At 34.4% G+C, this 18,820-nt stretch overlaps 1 protein-coding gene across 4 annotated transcripts in view; it reads left to right on the forward strand.

Moving 5' to 3' along the window:
- Positions 1-18,820, forward strand: part of PTBP2 (polypyrimidine tract binding protein 2) — an 81,685-nt gene that overhangs the window by 30,515 nt on the left and 32,350 nt on the right. For all 4 annotated transcript variants that reach the window (XM_018045801.1, XM_018045802.1, XM_018045803.1 and 1 more), the window contains exons 4-7: positions 9,538-9,710; positions 10,660-10,803; positions 16,451-16,615; positions 16,706-16,816. In XM_018045801.1, coding sequence (XP_017901290.1) covers positions 9,538-9,710; positions 10,660-10,803; positions 16,451-16,615; positions 16,706-16,816 — 593 coding nt within the window. The remainder of the gene's footprint in view (positions 1-9,537; positions 9,711-10,659; positions 10,804-16,450; positions 16,616-16,705; positions 16,817-18,820) is intronic.

Genomic DNA, 18,820 nt, shown 5'->3' on the forward strand with positions numbered 1-18,820 from the left:
ATAGAAGATTTGAACAATGCTGTCGGCTCAGCTTAACTTACATTAATAAAACATGCAGTAACTGCAGAATAACTTTTTAAGCCAATATAGGATATTCAACATAATTTTTAAATAACTTACAGTAACTTTCAGTAACTTTACAGTAACTTTAACTTACAGTAAATTTCAAATGATAGAAAGTTGTATCTGATTATCCTGGGATTTAACTAGAAATAAAAAACAGTAAGAAATCTATAAATATTTAGAAATTTCCATAATTCTGTACAGCACATGAATCATAGGATATTTCTGATTGAGTAAAAATGAAAACACAACAACATTGTATTTTCTTGGAATATAGAAGAAAATAGAGAAATATTCCCCACACCACCTCCAAGAAGTGCCTGGGGGAAAATAGTTTTGTACCTGTATTAGGTACTTATCTCTTATCTACCTTTATTGGCTCTATATTAAAAAAATAACGATTTAAAATTCCTTTCGAGAAAGAAAAAACATAAATTACTGTAGCGGTAGCGGTAGTGGAAGTGGAGGTATTACTATAGACCCTATACAGTGATCTGTAGATCCTTGTTACAGGAAAATAAGACAGTATTACAGGCATCAGTAATGCCAATAAATTCAACAAATAGAGAATTTCCTTTATAAATCTAGTTTAAAGAACTGATATTTTAGATTACCTCTCTATATATTAATAGATAGTATTACAGGCATCAGTAATGCCAATAAATTCAACAAATGAACTAGACAGATTCCCTTACAAATCTAGTTTAAAAAACTGATACAATAGATTACCTCTTATATATTATTATAGATATAGGTTATCTTTATATCTATTATCAAAATTGAATTTTTAATTAAAGTGTTAGTCACTCAGTCGTCTCTGAGTCTTTGCTTTGTGACCCTGTGGACTATAGCCTGCCAGGCTCCTCTGTCCTTGGATTCTCCAGGCAAGAGTACTGGAGTGGGTAGCTATTCCCTTCTCCATGGGATCTTCCCAGCCCAGGGATCAAACCTGGGTTTCCTGCATTGAAGGCAGATTCTTTACTGTCTGAGCCACCAGGGAAGCCCTGAGCTATTCTTCACAATGATTACTCAGGCATAGGTGATTTCACTGGTCAGTGGTTTTCTCTTGAAGGTGATTTTACTCGGGTATAGGTGGTTTCACTGTTGAATTGTATGAAATGTCAAAGAAAAATAATAGCCATCTTTTAACCTTTTAGACAAAGAGAAGAATACTCCTTAATTCACTTTATGAAGCTACTGAAATAAAAATCTAACAAAGATAATATAAGAAATACAGATTTCACACTAATACTTTTCATTTACATAATGTGGACATTCTTCACAAGATATTAGCAAATCACATTCAGCAGTATGTAAAAGATAATTCATGATGACTAATTGAGATTTACCCCTTGATTGTATGGTTTACCAGTGGCAAATGAACTCTACATAATCACAGTAATAGAATAACAGAGGGAAAAAAATCATCAGGTTAATAGAAGCAGAAAAAGCATTTGACAAAAAATACAGCATTTGCTTATGATAAAAAGTTCTCAGAAAGCTAACAAGAAAAGGGAACTTCTACAAGATACACAGAGGGATCTACTAAGAACCTACAACAAATTTCATTCATGATAATGGAAGACTGAATATTTTCTTCTTAAAATTAGGAATGAAGTAAGGATGTGTCTTCCCAGACTATTTCTAGCTTTTACTTTCTTTAAGGCAAGTAAAATAAATAAAAAGCATAAAGTTTAGAAGGGAAGAAGTAAAACTGTCTTATTCATCGTCAACATGATTTTTAAAATAGAAAGTTCAAAGGAATCCAGGTGATTTTTTAGAACAGATACAGGATACAATTCAACATACAGAGATAGTTTTTTTGTGATAGTCTTAGCAAATTTTTGGAAAATGAATGTTTTAAAAATCCATTTACAGAAACTTTAGAAAGAAAAAATATCAAAGAAGAAATTTAACAAAAAGTTGCATGTGTTATACTAAGGAGACTGAACTTTTTTAGAAAAGATTTGCACTTTAGAAAGGATGTTTGTTCTGTTTGGGTGGTTTTTTTTGTTGTTTTTTTTTTTCAGGAGGCAGAGGCAAATTGGAGATACCAAGGTCCTTAATTTTAGAGTCTGAGAAGTAGAATATGGAGAAAATGATGTATCAAGAAATTAGAAGAATTTCTGAGTTGGGAAGTAGACTTTGATAGAAGTATTAAGAGTTTTGGCCTGGAATCACTGGGTAATGGATAGTACAGTAGTTCCATTAACAAAAGGAACAAAGTAGAGAAAGTGATTTGATTTTGTTGAAAAGAAAGAACAATCTGTTAATTGTCTTTCTTTTTTTAAAGTATATTTAGAATAACAATACTTTATGACTAAAGAGTAAATCAAGTCTTTTTGTCATGATGGAATAAAGTTTCTTAAAGCCTGTTTTAACATAAGAAATTTATATGCATTCAGTTTATTTTACCTTTTCTGAACAGAGGAAACATTGAGTTTTTGTGTTTTTTTTGTGTGTTTTTCCTAACATAGATGAGGGTATGGTCTATGTATATGCAGACACATGCCAATTTGAATCATTAAGACCTTTGAAAACCAGTAGCTGTATTTAGCTAGAAAAATATACAGTTGTCATCCAAATGTCTCAAAAACAGACTTTACAGACAAATATTACTAGAACATTTTTATGATTGTCAGATGCAAAATAGTATTTCATTTTTATGTTTCAGCTTTTTCCATGTCTGTTCTGATTGACTTTACTGTATAGAATTCTTGTTTCCAGTAGCATGGCTCAGCAGCCTTTGCCTGTCTAGACTGTGTTCCTCTACAGCTATATTTCTGTCAAAGAAAAGAATTTTAGAAGTGGGGGAAGTTAATGTTATTAGAAACTTAGTCTTGTGGAAATAATCTTACTCAAAACTATTTTGTGTTAAACTAGTTCCTTTAGAAGTTAAACATTTCAAAGACACAGCTCTAATGGATTGGAATTGGATTTTATTGGAAGGAATGTGTAATTATTTGAAAGTGGGGAGGAGGCTTGACAGTGGTAAGATAGGGTCTGTCTTGAGTCCATTTTATATAGGTATGGAAATGAGATACCTTTTTAAGTTAGGTATGTTTCTGCCAGTGCTGCTGTTAATCTATAGTATCAGGATTTATTACTTCTGAAAGTATGACTTTTTGTTTCATTACATTATGTGAATCATTTTGCAGATTGTTACATGTTACTCAGAACTGTTTGAGATGTGTCTATTTTAACTTCTATATGCAGACGTTTTTGATATGATGTCATTTTATTTTATTGTAATGTTTTGAAAATATTCCAGCACATTGTTTCGGTTTGAATCTCTATGAGAGTCCTAACAACATGTCCTCCTGCATAGAGGTGATGAGAGCCTTCCTCTAATATAGTCTGTGTGCTTAGTCAGTCAGTCGTCAGTCATGTCTGACTATTTATGACCCTATGGAATGTAGCCTGCCAGGCTCCTCTGTCCTTGGGATTCTACAGTCAAGAATACCGGAGTGGGTTGCCATTTGCTCCTCCACGGTATCCTCCTGACCCAGGGTTGAACCCACATTTCTCCTGTATTGGCTGGTGGATTCTTTACAGCTGAGCCACCTGGGAATCCCCTTTGTTGTCCAGTCACTCAGTCATGTCCAGCTGTTTGCAGCATGCCAGGCTTCCCTGTCCTTCGCCGACTTGCAGAGTTTGCTCAAACTCATGCCCATTGAGTTGGTGATACCATCCAAGCATCTCGTCCTCTGTCATCCCCTTCTTCTTTGCCAGCATTAGGGTCTTTTCTAATAAGTTGGCTCCTCGCATCAGGAATATTCATTGGAAGGACTGATTCTGAAGCCACAGTACTGGAGCTTCAGAATCAGTCCTTCCAATGAAAATTCAGGATTGATTTCCTTTAGCATTGACTGGTTTTATCTCCTTGTAGTCCAAGGGACTCCCAGGAGCCTTCTCCAACATCACAATTCAAAAGCATGAATTCTATGGTGCCCAGCCTTCTTTATGGTCCAACTCACATCTGTACGTGACTCCTGGAAAAAATCACATCCATAGCCTTGACAATAATGACCTTTGTCAGCAAAGTAATGTCTCTGCTTTTTAATACACTAAGCTTGTCATTGCTTTTCTTCCAAGGAACAAGCATCTTTTAATTTCATTGCTCCAGGCACCACCTGCGTTGATGTTGGAGCCCAAAAAGATAAAGTCTGTCACTGTTTTCAGTGTTTCCCCATTTATTTGCCATGAAGTGATAGGACCGGATGCCATGATCTTTGATTTTGAATGTTGAGTTTTAAGCCAGCTTTTTCACTCTTCATCAAGAGGCTCTTTTGTTCCTCCTCATTTTCTGCCATATGGGTGGTGTCATCTGCCTATCTGAGGTTATTGATATTTCTCCCTGCAATCTTGATTCCAGCTTGTGCTCCATCCAGCCCAGCATTTCTCATGATGTATTCTGCATATAAGTTAAATAAACAGGGTGACAGTATACAGCATTGACATACTCCTTTGCCCAATTTTGAACCAGTCCGTTGTTCCATGTCTGGTTCTAACTGTTGCTTCTTGACCTGCATACAGGGTTTGCAGAGGCAGAAAAAGTAGTCTGGTATTCCAGTCTCTTTAAGAATTTTCCACAGTTTGTTGTGATCCACACAGCCAAAGCCTTTAGTGTAGACAATGAAACAGATGTTTTTCTAGAATTCTTTTGCTTTTTCTGTGATCCAAAGAATGTTGGCAGTTTGATCTCTGGTTCCTCTTGCCTTTTCTAAATTCAGCTTGAACGTTCATCTGGAAGTTCTGGGTTCACGTACTGTTGAAGCCTAGCTTAGAGAATTTTGAGCATTACTTAGCTTACATGTGAAATGAGTGCAATTGTGTGGTAGTTTGAACATTGTTTGGCACTGCCTTTCTTTGGGATTGGAATGAAAACTGATCTTTTCTGGTCCTGTGGCTATTGCTGAGTTTTCCAAATTTGTTGCCACATTGAGTGCAGCACTTGCACAGCATCATCTTTTAGGATGTGAAATAGCTCAGCTGGTATTACATCACCTCCACTAGCTTTGTTCGTAGTAATGCTTCCTAAGGCCCCCTTGACTTCGCACTCCAGGTTGTCTGGCTCTAGTGATCCCACCGTCGTGGTTATCTGGGTCATGAAAATCTTTTTTTGTATAGTTCTGTGTATTCTTGCCATCTCCTCTTAATATCTTCTGCTTCTGTAAGGTCCTTTATTGTGCCCATCTTTCCATGAAATACTCTCTTGGTATCTCTAATTTTCTTGCAGAGATCAGAATTATTTAATAGTCTTTCCCCTTCTGTTGTTTTCCTCTATTTCTTTGCATTGTTCACTTAGAAAGGCTTTCTTATCTCTCCTTGCTATTCTTTGGTACTTTGCATTTACATAGGTATATCTTCCCTTTTTTCCTTTGCCTTTCACTTCTCTTCTTTTTTCAGCTATTTGTAAGGCCTCTTCATATAAACATTTTGCCTTTTTGCATTTCTTTTTCTTGGGGAAGCCCCTAGCCACCTATTATTTTCCAAGTCATGCATAAGTTACATTTGGCAGCTAGGCTGTGCAGCTACACAGAAATAGAGTTACAGGCAGGTTTTACAATAAACCTAGTAAGATTTTTTTTGACATCTGTTGGAATTAACTAACAGCTAAAAAGTATTCTCTATCAGTATATACCTACATTTCTGGTTAACTGTTCTTTGAAATTTATTTTCCCATGTAGGGATGGAAATAAGAAAGATAAGTATGATCATTTATTTTCTTTAGCTCAGAGTCTTTGTTTTTTTAAAGCTAGCAGCTTGTGTAACACTATGCTTTGCCTTGAAGTCTAACTAAAACTTTTAGTCATACAACTCAATACCAGAGAAATAAACAACCCAATGAAAAGTGGGAAAAAGACCTAAACAGACATTTCTCCAGAGAAGACATACAAATGGCTAACAAAGACTTGAAAAGTTGCTCAACATCGCTCATTATTAGAGAAATGCAAATCGAAACAACAATGAGATATCACCTCACACCAGTCAGAATGGCTATCATCAAAAAATCTACAAAAAATAAATGCTGGAGAGGGTGTGGAGAAAAGGGGATGCTCCTGCACTGTTTGTGGTAATGTAAATTGATTCAGCCACTATGGAATACGGTATGGAGATTCCTTAAAACACTAGGAATAAAAGCACTATATGACCCACAATCCCACTCCTAGGCATATACCATGAGGAAACAAAAATTGAAAGCGACACATGTATCCCATTGTTGATTGCAGCACTATTTCCAATAGCTAGAGCATGGAAGTAGCCTAGATGTTCATCGAGAGATGAATGAATAAAGAAGTTGTGGTACATATACACAATGGAATACTACTCAGCCATGACAAGGAACACATTTGAGTCAGTTCTAATGAGGTGGGATGAACCTAGAAACTATTATACAGCACAAAGTAAGTCAGAGAGAGAAATATCTTATTGTAACACATATATACAGAATCTAGAAAAGTGACACTGAAGAATTTATGTACAGGGCAACAGTGGAGAAGTAAACTCTTCTATTCTTTTAATAATAGGTTTAGGCAGGCTTTTGCCTTTTAGAAATTATATTCAAAGAATTGTTTGTTAAAGAAGAGTTTTTCTCTCTCTCTATGTAGTGATGGGTAGTATTTTTATTCTGATTTTTTTCCTTTGCTTTTTCCTGAAGGAAAAAAAGGCTAAATTAAGAGAAATAGAAAGTTGCTGTTTTGAGTTTTCTGATACTATAACGTAGAACTCATGTGACTGTAGGTTGGCCTATGAAGTATTCATTCTTGTTATTCAAATGAATGTACAAGAACACAATCTCTAGAAGTATGCATTTGTTATGTCAGTTGTATGTTTTATGGTGTATGTATATTTTTTGATTCCCTGATTTAACTTATATTATCAGTTAAACAGACCCTATGATATTGTGAGATGCTACAAAATAAATTCAGCCTGTTCCTGATAAGTTCAGGTGCTTGTGCAGGAACAAGTCTTATTTATGAAAGGAGGTGTGGAGAGCTTTTTGTAGTTTTTCCTATTTCTGGAGTGATGAAGAGCTAGCCAGCAAGATTTTTCTGGTAATATATAGTAGTAAGTATCTGGAAAAATATCTATTTCTGCTTTATTGACTATGCCAAAGCCTTTGACTGTGTGGATCACAATAAACTGTGGAAAATTCTGAAAGAGATGGAAATACCAGACCACCTGACCTGCCTCTTGAGAAACCTATATGCAGGTCAGGAAGCAACACTTAGAACTGGACACGGAACAACAGACTGGTTCCCAATAGGAGAAGGAGTCCGTCAAGGCTGTATATTGTCACCCTGCTTATTTAACTTATATGTAGAGTACATCATGAAAAATGCTGGGCTGGAAGAAGCACAAGCTAGAATCAAGATTGCTGGGAGAAATATCAATAACCTTGGATATGCAGATGACACCACCCCTATGGCAGAAAGTGAAGAGGAACTAAAAAGCCTCTTGATGAAAGTGAAAGTGGAGAGTGAAAAAGTTGGCTTAAAGCTCAACATTCAGAAAACGAAGATCATGGCATCTGGCCCCATCACTTCATGGGAAGTAGATGGGGAAACAGTAGAAACAGTGTCAGATTTTATTTTGGGGGCTCTAAAATCACTGCAGATGGTGATTGCAGCCATGAAATCAAAAGACGCTTACTCCTTGGAAGGAGGGTTATGACCAACCTAGAGAGCATATTAAAAAGCAGAGACATTACTTTGCCAACAAAGTTCTGTCTAGTCAAGGCTGTGGTTTCTCCAGTGGTCATGTATGGATGTGAGAGTTGGACTGTGAAGAAAGCTGAGCACCAAAGAATTGATGCTTTTGATCTGTGGTGTTGGAGAAGACTCTTTGAGAGTCCCTTGGACTGCAAGGAGATCCAACCAGTCCATTCTAAAGGAGATCAGTCCTGGGATTTCTTTGGAAGGAATGATGCTAAAGCTGAAGCTCCAGCTTTGACCACCTCATGCAAAGAGTTGACTCATTGGAAAAGACTCTGATGCTGGGAGGGATTGGGGGCAGGAGGAGAAGGGGACGACAGAGGATGAGATGGCTGGATGGCATCACTGACTCGATGGACGTGAGTTTGAATGAACTCTGGGAGTTGGTGATGGACAGGGAGGCCTGGCGTGCTGTGATTAATGAATGGGGTTGCAAAGAGTCAGACACGACTGAGCAACTGAACTGAACTGACTGAAGTAGAACTTGCTAGTTTTCAGTTCAAAGTCATCCTACGCAATTTTTAAATGCATTGGCTGTATAAACTTGAATGCAACTCTTAAACTGTGACTTAATTGACACTTCAAGTTGTATGATATATCAGATGAGTTCACATATCTGATCATCCAGTAAAATCACTACAATATCACCCTCTTCCAATCCTCTGTTATGTTACTTTTAATCTCATTACTGTGCTTTACTTTCTCCATAGCACTACCACTCTAGAAGTTATCTAGTTCATGTACTAGGTAGGCCATCTGTCTAACTAGAACATCAGGACTCTTACTGCTTGCTCTCATTGATGTACTCCAGAATCTTAAATGTCAGACATTTTATTGATACTCAGTAACTGTTTAAAGAGTTGTTGTTTGAATAAATTTTAAGGACACTTTTAGAAGATCAAGATGGTCTTAGTTTTATTGTATTGAGTGTTTGGGGGTATGTACTGTGAAGTACCAAAATTTGTATACAAAAATGAAGTGTACATGTATATATCTCTCTGTGTAAGTTTTTCATTTTAATAGATTCTTAGAACTATCCTTGAGTCAGGTGATGTTCTGTTTATTGCATCTTTCATAAGTTTTGTGTTTGTTTTTTTGTGTTTTGGTATAGTTTTAGAATAAAGGTAGGCAACTAATTTGTTGTTCAAATATATCACTCTGAAGCTCAGAGTAACAGAAAAGATAATCAAGTCCATGAGTGATAATATAGTAGGTAGATGTTGATAGTGATAAAATATTTAGGTAGAGGAATCTAAACCATACTGTGGGTTGACTGCATAATAATTTTTAAAGCATTGTCTGGCTCCATTTTTTAGTACATTTTCCAATTTGAGCAATTTGGAATTTTCAGGTAAAATATAGTGGCCCTAATTTTTGCTAAGTCAAAATTTTCACTGTTTTTGTATATTCCTTAGTCTGTTAAGATGATTGAATTGTCAAATAATTGTTTTGTATAACCACTGACCATTTCTTTATGAAATTTCATTTTAATGTTTTTGATTGTCACTTGTTACTCTACATATGCTATCCAGAAATGTCTCTACCCGATAATAATCTTAATTGATGAGATCATTTGGTAGTAATTGGTGGATGTGAGTTTTTTCCATTACTCTGAAAACCATGTTTTTAAATTTTTAGGAAGTATCACAAGTATGCTCAGCTATGTTTTTAAGTTCTCGATTGAAGTTTGTTTTGTGATTTTTTTTTTTTTAAACGCACGTAAGATAAACAAAACTGTCTCTTTACTTTCTTTCAGCCAATGGTAATGATAGTAAAAAATTCAAAGGAGAAGATAAAATGGATGGTGCTCCTTCTCGTGTACTTCATATTCGAAAATTGCCTGGTGAAGTGACAGAAACTGAAGTTATTGCTTTAGGCTTACCTTTTGGTAAGGTGACCAACATCCTTATGCTGAAAGGAAAAAATCAGGTATACTTATTTCTGGACTTACAAAATGTTAAGCTCCAAACTATCCAGCAAGTGTGATTTAGCTGTGGCCTGATGAAATGATAGTTTATATTATTATACATAGTAGGTTACTTTTCTTAAGGAACATGACAGAAGTTTTACTCTGACTTTTCCTGGTAGCTGTGTATAAGAAATTAATGCTAGGGAATTAAAATGAGTAAGTCACTATAGTTTTCAAATTTTGCTTCATAAATTCACTTTAGGACTGTAGCTAAACTATTGTTCAAGGAGATTGTGGGAAATACAGATGAAATACTTTTTTTGTTGTGGCTTTGCTCTTTATAATATCAGAAATCAGTAGGGACATTAGTATCATCTTACCTTTTAAGCTTATCCCAGGAAAATATTTATCTGATAGCATTAGAAAAAAAGTTATTAGTCCCAGATATTCTATACTGAATAGATAGATCTGTAGCAGTAGGGTCCAGGTGTATTAAAAATCAAATTTTGTTTTAAAGTTCCTAATACCATTTAGAAGAATTTAGAGAAATTTAATGCTCTCTTAAATATAGTTAATATCACTAATAAGATGGCATTTAATTTTTTTCTTCGACTAGATTATAAATGCTTTAAAAATGACTTGGAGATCTCATGTTTTCTACGTTAGGCATGGTAAAATTCTGGTTCTAGAAAATGTTTGGATTTTATTTTCTCTAGCCTTTTTTGGAGGAGTTAACGTTTGTAATGTATGAAAATCAGAGGTGGAAGGCAGAAATACTGTGTACGCTAAGAGCTTTCTACTGAGGTTAGCTTTAGTTGTATTTCTAAGCTTCAATAAGGATTTCTGATTCTACCTATTAGGGCAATTCTCAATAGTGATTTTCTTAATGAGCCCAATAGATTACATAGATATTGAAGTTTATTTGAATTTAATTCATAGTATTATAATTTTTGCTATTTAAATTTTCAGGCATTTTTGGAACTAGCAACAGAGGAAGCAGCTATTACCATGGTTAATTACTATTCTGCTGTGACACCTCACCTTCGTAACCAACCGATTTATATCCAGTACTCCAATCACAAGGAACTAAAAACAGATAATACATTAAACCAAGTGAGTATGTGTAGGTTTATAAACAAAATGTCCTAGAGCGTATTAAGACTCATATTAGGAGAAAAATTTTAACCATTGAGAAGATTTTTGTATGATCTTATTAATTTTTTATTGTTGCTATATTTTCTTGCAGTATGTCTCTAAGTAAACATTATGTTACTTTACAGAACATATGTGCAGTCTTTTATCTTCATATTTTAAATTAGTACTAGATAAATAGTATCTTTTCAGTTTTTTTAAGGTTCTGGTCAAAGTTCTTTTTCTTTGTACAAATTAAAACTTGTATAGAAACTGTCTGAGGTAGGACTTAACTATAAACTGTTTATACAACTTTGATTAGATCTAATGTGTGAAATTCAGTACCTTTGGTTATTTGACTTTTTATAGGTTTGAATTTTTTATGGATAAATTCCTATTAAAGATGAATTAATGATTTTCCTGGAGGGAAATATAAGAATTGAGAATATATGAATGTGTTGATCTTTTAAATATGCAAGGTAGAAGTTTCTAGTTATATAAAATTAATGTTTCTTTAGAAAAGTATCATAGAAGAGTGGATTTAGATATAAACAGGATTGCAGTAAACAGTGATATAGAAACTTTAGCTCTTTTAATGTAGCTTTTAGCTAATTATATCTGTTTTAGTAAAATATAAAACTCTGTCTGGCTCTTGCCTTAGCAAGTGGAAAATAATCCTCACAAAATTTAACCTTTGTAAAAAATAACTTAAGATCATTTTGATAATATATGAACAATAAGCTTGTAAAACTTTTTGCCTAAAAGATAAGGCTAAGATTTCAGTGTTTTTTTTTTAAGTTTGGTAATTTTCGTTACTTTTGAACCAGAAGTTGGACTTCTTACAGTTTATCAAAAGAAAATACCTATTCTCTATTCTTTTTACTTAAAGTGGCATTTAATATCCCAGTTGGGTTTAACATACTAATGTTTTCAGTAAAGTAATTAGTGAATACATTCTCATTTTAAAAGATTCAAATGAAAAGGATGGGAAAGGACAAAGATGAGGCATCTGTAGATAGATGTCTGTGGAGGGGGGCTTGTAATTTCAAATAGATAACCAGTGGAAGCCTGATTGACAAGTGACATTTGAGTAACAAACCTCAGAGATTAACGAGTAAAACACATGACAGTTTTGGTTATTTTTGACATAGGAAATAATCAGTGCAACGTTACAGCGTTCCTTCTGTTGAAAAAAAGGTTACAGCCATATTTTTGACTTACAAAAGTTCTTCTTTGATAGCCTTTTTTGTATTACAACTGGTCATTGTTTGTGAATACTAATTAATGGTAGTTTTAAACACTCCGCTATGTTTTACTTTCCTTAGTATTAGCTGTATGTTTATCTTTCTCTCTTTCTTCATCCCACCCACTCTCATTGCCTGTTTTATATTTCAGAATGGACAGTTAGGTTTTATTGGACTTTACACCTTTCCTCTAGAGTAAAGTAATGAGTTGGATACTGAGCTGGGATCCCCCAAATGCCAAAGAGGTCTTTACTTTGGCCTTTAAAACCCTCTTTAGAGTTTCTGTTATTTTAAGGGGGTGTTTAGTTATTAATTTTGTTTTTATTAAGTTGGTTGATAGTGAGGAGGAAGAAGAGTTTAGCTGTTTGTTAGCCAGGCTTTCTGTTAATCCTTTTATTTTCACATTCCATTTCACCTCCTTCTGTGTACCTGCCAGTTTCTAATTTGATTCCTATGGCTGCTACCAGTGCAAACGCTGTTTGATATATGTTCACTGTGTCTTCAGTCCATGCAATTTGTGTGTTCCAGGAATATGATAAAATTATTCTTGGCCAGTGATGACCTCTCTTCAGTGTCTGCATTTTCCATTTTGTATTTATTTACTGGCATTTTAATAGTGTTTTATAACAAAAGAGAGACGAATGTGTACGTCAACCATGAATTCTTCTACAACCTTTTATCAAGTCGCAAGTTCTATGAATTCACTCTTCTCAATATCTGCCCAGTTTTCATTTCTTTTTTTCTACTTCAGTTGCTTAGACACAGCCATTTCTTAGCTATATAATAATCTTACCTAATAACTCTCTTGAAGTGAAGTGAAGTTGCTCAGTCGTGTCCAACTCTTTCCATGGACTTTAACCTACCAGGCTCCTCCGTCCATGGGATTTTCCAAGCAAGATTACTAGAGTGGTTGCCATTTCCTTCTCCAGGGGATCTTCCCAACCCAGGGATCAAACCCAGGTCTCTTGCATTGTAGGCAGACGCTTTACCGTCTGAGCCACTAGGGAAGTTTAGTCTTACCGATCTTTACTTTTTGTCTTGAATACTTTCTCCCTAGTACAAATGTGTGTCTCTCTTTCTAAAATGCACAGATCTAACTTGCTCCCCTGCAGCAAGTTCTTTTCATGCTCAGGATAAAGGCCCTGTCTGAGATGACTACTGTTTCTGTCTGTGGCTGCTCCCCCCTCCATTTTCCTGTGCTTCTGTCTCAGTAGTAATGATAGATCCTATAACTTGGCATACCTTCTCTTATTTTGTCTTTGGAGGCCACTGTTTCTGTGATGTAACTTTTGCCTGAAATATTGTGGCCTGCCTATGTTTGTGCCAAGTTTCCATCCCACACTTCATATGACCAGTTGTTAGACATCTTCAAGTTTCCGTAAGCCAGTTTCCTTGAAAGCCATCCTCTGATCTACAAAGTGGATTAGGTTTGGGTTAAGAACCTTTAATGCAATTTAAAATCACTGTGAGATATTGCCATGTGCTACCGTATTGGATACAATGAGGTAATTCCAAGTGTTGAAACAAATGTAGAAAAGCTTGAACTCTTATAAATAAGTGATATGAATGTAAGTTGGTAGAATAGTTTTTAAAATCTTCATTTATCTGCTAAAGCTGAGCATATTCTTGTTCTTTGACTTAGTAATTTTACTAGTCACATATCTGAGAAAATTTATATATATGTGCATCAAAAGATATGTATGGGAAAGTTCATCACACACTATATGTAATTACCCAAGTCTGGAAATGATCTAAATGTTGAGCAGCAGTAGAATGTGTATGGTATATTTATTTGTTGGAATACTCTCTGGCAAACCATTTATATAACTGGGAGAAAACATGTGTGTGGCTTTTGGAGTGTTGGTAATGTTCTGTTCTTTATCTCAGTAGTGCTTTCACAGATACGGTTTATTTGATATTTTATTGAGCTTTGTATACTCATGATTTGTGTCCTTTTATGTGTATGATTGTTTCAATACAAAGTTTAATTAAAATCTAGATTGGCAGGTCACTTCTGCTCCATGAATATTTTTAAAACATGTATGAAACATGAATGAAGTTATTTGTTAATGATAATAGAGAACATAATTGTTAAAAAAAGGAAGATGTAGAGAGTGAATATAGTATTGGAAAGAAAAATATGCAGTAGATAAGTGCTTATATGCTTGTATGGAGTATATATGTACATACATGCTTGAATATGTAGGTGCTGTCTCTGGAAGAATACCCAAGATTATTGTGAGGGTTCATAGGGGAAAGCATACAGGATGAGTGAGTTGCAGAGGAAAGTTAACTTTTTATACTGTTTGGATAGCATACCATGATCATGTGATTCCTGTTTAGAAAGGTATTCAATTATTTGATTCGATTATTTGAAATAGCAGCAGCAGAGTTGTTCTAAGTTGTGATATTTCCATGCTTATTATAATAAATGTATGTAGACATGTTCACTCGGAGAAGGCAATGGCACCCCACTCCAGTACTCTTGCCTGGGAAATCCCATGGACGGAGGAGCCTGGTAGGCTACAGCCCATTGGGTCGCGAAGAGCCGGACACGACTGAGTGACTTCACTTTCGCTTTTCACTTTCATGCACTGGAGAAGGAAATGGCAACCCACTCTAGTATTCTTGCCTGGAGAATCCCAGGGACGGGAGCCTGGTGGGCTGCCATATATGAGGTCACGTAGAGTCGGACACAACTGACGTGACTTAGCAGCAGCAGCAGCAGCAGACATGTTCACTAATGAATAAAGTGATATTGCAATGAGCTACTTAAAATACTTCATTTAAATTTGTATTGGACTAAATATGTTCAAATATTTAACAAACATTGTTCTAGAAATACTTTTATCCCTCTTTTATAATAGCTATAATAGTCGTGTAAATGTGTCCATGGTATTAAATATTTATCATATTTCAAAATGTTGGATTTTAGTCACTTTAGCTAACATAAATTTATAGGTCATGTTTTATTTAATTACCATTTAGATGATGAAGTTTGACTAGATGAGTGTGTGATCTCTTTGAGATTATACTATGTGATTTCCTAGCTATAGTATATATTATTTCAATGAAATGAGCATCCCCTCACCTTTGTTGAGATATAATAGACATATACATTGTGTAAGTTTTAAGATACACAACTTATTTATTTGATTTATTTATGTTTTGCAAAATGATTACCAACACCACTTTAGCTAACAGGTCCAGAAAAAAATGTGACACTTCATGAATTTGGGGGTCATATTTGCATAGGACCATGCTAAACTCTGTATTGTTTCAATATTGGTATGTGTGCTGCTAAAGGGAGCAGTGATCCTTCCTTATACATAAGTGTTATTTCTTTGTGTTTGTCTTCCTTTTCATTTATCACTGTGCTTTCTTATATATATGCCTGTTCATCTGCCAGTACAACTTCTTCAAACTATAACGCAGCATAGAGGTGTTAGTTACCATTATATTTAACAGTTATTTGCCTTTATAAAGGTTTTTTGACCCCCAGATAAGGTAGAAAGCAGTTATTTCCTTGTCAGTGAATCTGTCAGAGAAATAATAGAAAAGACATAATGGTAATAAAGGCAGTCTTTTTGGAGCATTTAACATAGATTTAGTTGATATATTTCCTAAAAATACTGTATTTTCTCAATTCATGTATATTTTTTTCACTTTTTAAAATCTCACAAGATGTGTCTTATAAGTTGATCTGTCATGGTTCAATTAGCAATATCTTATTAGTTCTACATAAAAGGATAGTGCATTTTACCATTAATGATATGTTAGAAATAATAACATGGGTGGAAAAGATTATATTTATCTTGAAGTATTCCTGAAAATTTTATGGCTGTGTACTGTGGTATACATCAGTTTCTGTTGTAAAAATTTTGGTTTCAAAAGTTATACTAGTATCAAAAAAAAATTTGTATCTGAATGTTTCTCTTTTAGGATTTATTAGAAATAATAAGCTTTATAGGAGTTCTCTTGGATAATCTAGTAATTTCCTTTTAAGGTTTGCCGTTTGCCTTTTTTATGGAATGAATAATGTTAAAGTTTCATTGTTCTCTGAAAGTTTCTGTTTAAAACATTTTCTGAATCTGTCAGACTACATCATGTTGTTTTGAGAATAAATTATGTGGCATATCCATCTTGTTCAGCATTGGTCCCAAACCCTCAATAGCTGTTTTGAGGTAAATACTAGTATGATACTTGAATTGTAAACAAACAGTATGTGGCTTATGGCAGGTGCTTAAAAGTGTATTCACTGAGTGAGTGTTAAATTTTTTTAAATCTGTATGTGTTCTAGAAAAGAATTTCATACTGTAGCATGTAGCAAAGTATAAGTGAATATACCAGGAATGTTTCTAAAGTGCTTATGTTTTGATTTTTAGCGTGCTCAAGCAGTTCTTCAAGCTGTGACTGCGGTCCAGACAGCAAGTACTCCTCTTAGTGGCACCACAGTTAGTGAGAGTGCAGTGACTCCAGCCCAGAGTCCAGTGCTTAGAATAATTATTGACAATATGTATTATCCTGTAACACTTGATGTTCTTCACCAAGTAAGTTTAATTTAATTTCCATTTTATGTATAAAATGGAGAAATAATAATACAGTAGATATAATTTGTTTTGATTTTAATATTTTAACAGATATTTTCTAAGTTTGGTGCTGTATTGAAGATAATCACATTTACAAAAAATAACCAGTTTCAAGCTCTTCTCCAGTATGGCGATCCAGTAAACGCTCAACAAGCAAAACTAGTAAGTCTAGGTTTTTTTGAGAGCAATAATTTTCAGTGGCAGATATATATATACACACATATGTATGTAATTAATATCATTAATATGATTTATTATTATTTTATATATTATTGATATTATGTCAGTAACTAATACGGACATAACCTAGCAGTACCATGTAGCATTTTAGATGACACAGATTAGTGTCATAGAGATAGTATTAGAAAGTTTAGTATTTGTGATAAAAAGAAATGCTTGTTTTTAACAGTTGTCATATTTGTAGTTATGTGTAATATAGGCTTATATTCTGCATTTTTGTTTTATTTAGGTTCAAATGCTTTGTGCTCTTGAGGATATAGCAGGATTATATTATGCATGCATACCTATATAAGATTTTACATTTTCCGGTGGGAGTTACTTATTAGCTGTAAGGTACTTTGGCTGAAATATATCTGTACTCATATGGCTTAGATGCTGTGATAAGCTCACAGTTGATTTCCAGTATTCTTTTTAAGTATTATTTTTAAAGACAGGTTTTTTCAATACGCTCTTGGTCTCCTTTTTATTCCAATACGCTCTTGGTCTACTTTTTATTCCAATCACTTACGTTTTTGTTCTTACATATGGAGGGTAAGAAACTATTCAAAGCAGTAAAATTTACTCATGTCACAGCTACCTTTGAAAACTGCATACCAGTCTTTGTCTTACTTAAATCTTCCTTTGTCTCTTTAACTTCATGTGCTGTAGTATAATATTGTTATTTTTATTCCACTATTACAAAATTAAATATTTATTAAGTGTGTGTAAAGTGTTAGTCACTTAGTCATGTCCGACTGTTTGCAACTCCGTGGACTATAATAGCCTGCCCCAGGCTTTTCTGTCCATGGAATTCTCCTGGCAAGAATACTGGAGTGGTTAAACCTTTAAATTGGCGGTCTCCGCTTAAAATTGTCTTACTACCTCTTTTTTCTCTTTCACTCTTTTACTTTCAGATTGATTATGGTGCATTACTTCAGTGCTTCCTCCAGATCAAGATAGCTTGTTTGAAACCAGGCCATTTTTAACTACTGTTTCATTTCCATTCTTAGAATCTCATTTGGGGAGCAGAAGTAGCTTCAGATAGCAGAAAGACTTTACTAGTAATAATAGCATAATTGAAATGATTTACCAAGTGCTATTATCTCATTCTTTTTCTGACTACTCTGTATTGTAAACTGAACAGGAATTTTTCCTGTTAGCAGATGCTAAGATTCAAAGAGGTAAATGATTTATAATGTACACATCTGTAAAGTAGACATTTTTTCAGTCTACTCTTCTCCAGTATATTTCTACTCAGTGGCTCCCAATTGCATGATCTAATCATATTTCCCTTTTCAGGAATAAATTAGCAATTATAGGGTTATTTTTTCAAAAATAATTATCTTTCCTAACATGCTTCAGCCCTCCAACTTTGGAGATACTTTATATTTAAAGAGATACCAAAATAATTGTGGTTATGAGGTTTGCTTAATAGCAGACAGTCTAGAAGCCATGTTCTTGATGGCAATTTTCACAACTTCAAACAAATTTAAATATAGCACACATTTTTCTTAATGTGAAATATTTTCTGTCATTCCCTTCTGATCCAGAGGAAGACTGTTTAGTAAAGGACCAGTGAAATGGAATTCGTTTCAAAATTGTACCTCATTTGGGCTATGTGATGGGGAAAGTAGTTTATATATATTTTTCAGTATTTCATTTAACCAATCTTCTGCATAGAAAATAAGCATTAAACTACCGGCATTTGTGAATGTTTATATACACTCAGGTCTTCTCTACAAAAATCTACAAAGAGAGAATTACTTTGTTAAGCTTCTATTCTGGTATCTGAGCTCACTATATTTCACTCATTGGTGAAGAAAAAAAGGAATCTATTTTCTAATCTTGCTTGTCCCATTATCTTGTAATCCAGACTCCTTTTAAAACCTATACTTTTGATGACTCCAGTATTTTTTCTTCATACCTTATCTGGACTATTGAGTATAG

The sequence above is a fragment of the Capra hircus genome, chromosome 3 (assembly GCF_001704415.2).
Source record: "Capra hircus breed San Clemente chromosome 3, ASM170441v1, whole genome shotgun sequence".
NCBI classification, from domain to species: Eukaryota; Metazoa; Chordata; class Mammalia; order Artiodactyla; family Bovidae; genus Capra; species Capra hircus.